The 2,968-nt window shown below is 48.3% G+C and overlaps 1 protein-coding gene across 5 annotated transcripts in view; it reads right to left on the bottom strand.

Moving 5' to 3' along the window:
• Nucleotides 1-2,968, bottom strand: part of sptan1 (spectrin alpha, non-erythrocytic 1) — a 51,697-nt gene that overhangs the window by 4,103 nt on the left and 44,626 nt on the right. For all 5 annotated transcript variants that reach the window (XM_015389284.1, XM_015389286.1, XM_015389287.1 and 2 more), the window contains 6 exons: nucleotides 2,357-2,433; nucleotides 2,070-2,279; nucleotides 1,694-1,990; nucleotides 1,506-1,618; nucleotides 822-839; nucleotides 68-122 (listed from right to left, as the gene is read on the bottom strand). In XM_015389284.1, coding sequence (XP_015244770.1) covers nucleotides 68-122; nucleotides 822-839; nucleotides 1,506-1,618; nucleotides 1,694-1,990; nucleotides 2,070-2,279; nucleotides 2,357-2,433 — 770 coding nt within the window. The remainder of the gene's footprint in view (nucleotides 1-67; nucleotides 123-821; nucleotides 840-1,505; nucleotides 1,619-1,693; nucleotides 1,991-2,069; nucleotides 2,280-2,356; nucleotides 2,434-2,968) is intronic.

Below are 2,968 nucleotides of genomic sequence, written 5' to 3'. Positions count from 1 at the left end.
ATGACCTGCGGAAACCCTGGGTAAACATTTTAAACACTGAGGCTTCGGATCAGAACCCGATCTTTACCTTTGTGGCCTCCAGCTGTGACTCCAGAGTTCCAGACTCTTCCACCATACAGGACCTGAAACCAACGAGAGAATGGATCAGAACCAACAGAACAGTTCTAAACTGGATCCACTTCAAACATCTACTGAGGTCCATGCAGGGTTACGGCTACAGCACACAGGACGAGTGTTAGCAGGCCGGAACACGGCGGCGGGTTCTGCCCAGAACTTCAGATCCAAAACTCAACTTCATGCTGTTCTGTAACCCGTTAGAACCGTCTGGATCTAGAGTTCTCCAGGCTCCCTGAAGGAGCAAAGATCTGAAAAACCTTCAGGAAGCCTGCAGAACCAGCGGTCCAGTCCGGTTCTACAGCATGAGGACTGGACCAGAAGGTCCGTGAGCAGGAACCCAAACTGAAGGAACAGGAACCAGGCTGGAGATCAGCTCTTCACTGTTTATAATGGTCCACAGTGGGAGTGGGAGGGTTAGTTAGCAGGAAGGTGCTGAGCAGCATAAAGGCCCAACATGGTGGTTTTAGACTGAACCCAGTGGGTCAGAACACAGTGAGGGAACCAGAACCAGAACCAGGCTGAAAGAGGTCAACCTTCCGGAAAGATCATCAGCAACTTGGTACTGATACACACAGATAACCCGACGGTACGCTATGCTATCAGAGAGGAGGAGGAGGAGGAGGAGGAAGAGGAGAGACATGAACACAGGCTCATCATCATCATCATCATCATCACACTTTAATAAAGAACAAGGAGATATTAACCCGTCCAGAAGATACGTCCTGATAAACGGCAACAAGGAAGCAGCCGAGGCAGCGGGAGAGAAGAGAGAGACACAGTTAACAACAGCACAACAGAACCGGGTCAGAACCACATGGTTCTGATCCGTCACTCATCATTTCTGATAACTGCTCAAAAGAAAACATCCCATTAAATAATAACAAGTGGATTTAAAAACTTGGAACCATTTTGATTCTTTTCTTTTTCATCATTTTAACTGAAATCATCGTCTAAACTATTCATCCACAAACTTTTTTTCCTTTCACTCAACTTTCCAGCTACGGTGAAGATGTTTGTGGATTCAAATCTTTTCTTATTGGTCTAATAAAATATTTTGTATTTCAATTTTTGTTTTTTACGAGCCAAAACACTTGGAATCATTTTTAAAAAATCTGTGAAAGTTTCCTTTCACAGTCCATTTATCACCATAAACTTTCCAGTGATACTCTAGTTGGTTGAGATGCGGTGAATCCAGCAGAGCAGGGATGGAACGGTTCAGAACGGTTCTGGGTCGGATCCAATTCAGCACCATTTGAATAGTTAACATTTAGGGTGAGAAGAATTTCAGCACCAGAACCTCGCTCAAACCCGTCCCAGCCTTTAAAAGCTCTGAATCAGTTATACTGGTGTTTGGTTTTCTAACAGCGGACCAGAACCACCCGGCCTACCTGGTCTCCTGCAGCCACTGGTGGAAAGCGTTGGCGTGCTGAGCGAACTCCTGTCGCAGCTTGTCGTTCTCCTCCTGCCTCCTTTGCTCTTTCTGCAGCTCCAGCTCTCGTTCCTGCAGCGCAAAGAAAGAAGAATCATCCAGATGCCGCCCCGGTTCCTGCTGAACGAACTGCAGAACGGTTCAGACCTTGATGATCTTCTGCAGGTTCCTCCAGGTCTCCTCCAGCGCCTCCATGGTGAACCAGGTGTAGGGGTTGGACACCACCTGGTAGCTCTTGATCTGCTGATCCAGCTCGGCCAGCTGGTTGAAGTCGGCCTGAGCGGAACTGAGCGAGGAGCGGAACGCCTCGTGGGCCTCACGCAGCGCCCGGATCTCCTCCAGAGAGTTGCATCTCACCGGGTCGGTCAGATCCTCCTCTGCGTTCTCAAACCAGCTGTTGAAGGCCGAGGCCTTCTTAGCGAAGGTCAGGAAGAGGTCCTCGACCTGAGGAGGAAGGAGCCAGAAGGTTAGCCGCACAGGAACACCTCTGGGTTTCAGGAAAGGTTCTCCTGACTGATCCGACCTTCCTGAAATGCTCCTGAGCTTCCAGAAGCTTCTTCTTGCGAGCAGCGGAGTTGGACAGCAGCTGGTTCCAGCGTTTGATCAGAGCGGCGTGCCGGGCCTCGATGGCTTTGGACTGCACGTGTTTGGCAGCCAGGAGCTGGTCCTTCAGAGCCGTGATGTTGGTGATCCCTTCCTGCTGGAAGGCCTGCAGACCAGCGTCAAAGGTCTCCTGCGGAGGAGCAGAGGGGGTCAGAACCACAGGTTCTGTTGGAGGTGATGGAGAGGAGGATCAGGAGGAGGACCCACCTGTTTGGTGAGCAGAGTCTGAACAGAGGAAAGGTCTCTGCCGTAGTCGTCCGTCTTCAGGCTGTTCTCCTTCTCACCTGAACACAGAAGAACGTTTAAAACCGGTTCCAGTAACCGTTCTGCAAACTGGGCTGGACCGGTTCAGCACAGCAGGTCATTCATCAGTTTAGTGGCAGATTCACCTCCTGGAACCAGAGGAGCTGCAGCTGACCTGAACTCAGACTCAGCTTTTTACATCACTTTCCAGAAAAAGGAAGCCATTTATAAAAAAACAACAACTTGTGTAGAAAACATACAGTCCCGTCTCTGACTAATTTGCGCGCACATATCGGAGGAGACTTTCAATTTAACTTACACAATAAGATAAACGTCATAAACATCCAATATGATTCCTGTTCTCACTGGTGAAGCACAACTTGGACCCGTCATTAATAGAAAGACGTTTTCTCACCAACGGGTGCATGGAACCAGGTGGGAGGGATTCACGTTAAAGGAAAAGTCCGATCACAATAAGAATTCAAACTTCTGAAAGTTCTTTAAATATGAAATTATTACGTTCTTTTCAATAAATGATCAGTGTTTTTAATTCAGAGTAATTTTCATTTGAATGTG

This window comes from Cyprinodon variegatus, unplaced genomic scaffold, assembly GCF_000732505.1.
Source record: "Cyprinodon variegatus isolate N-32 unplaced genomic scaffold, C_variegatus-1.0 Scaffold453, whole genome shotgun sequence".
In the NCBI taxonomy this organism is placed as follows: domain Eukaryota; kingdom Metazoa; phylum Chordata; class Actinopteri; order Cyprinodontiformes; family Cyprinodontidae; genus Cyprinodon; species Cyprinodon variegatus.
The sequence above is the reverse complement of the archived record's forward strand: the minus strand, read 5'-3'. Positions and strand labels throughout refer to the sequence as shown.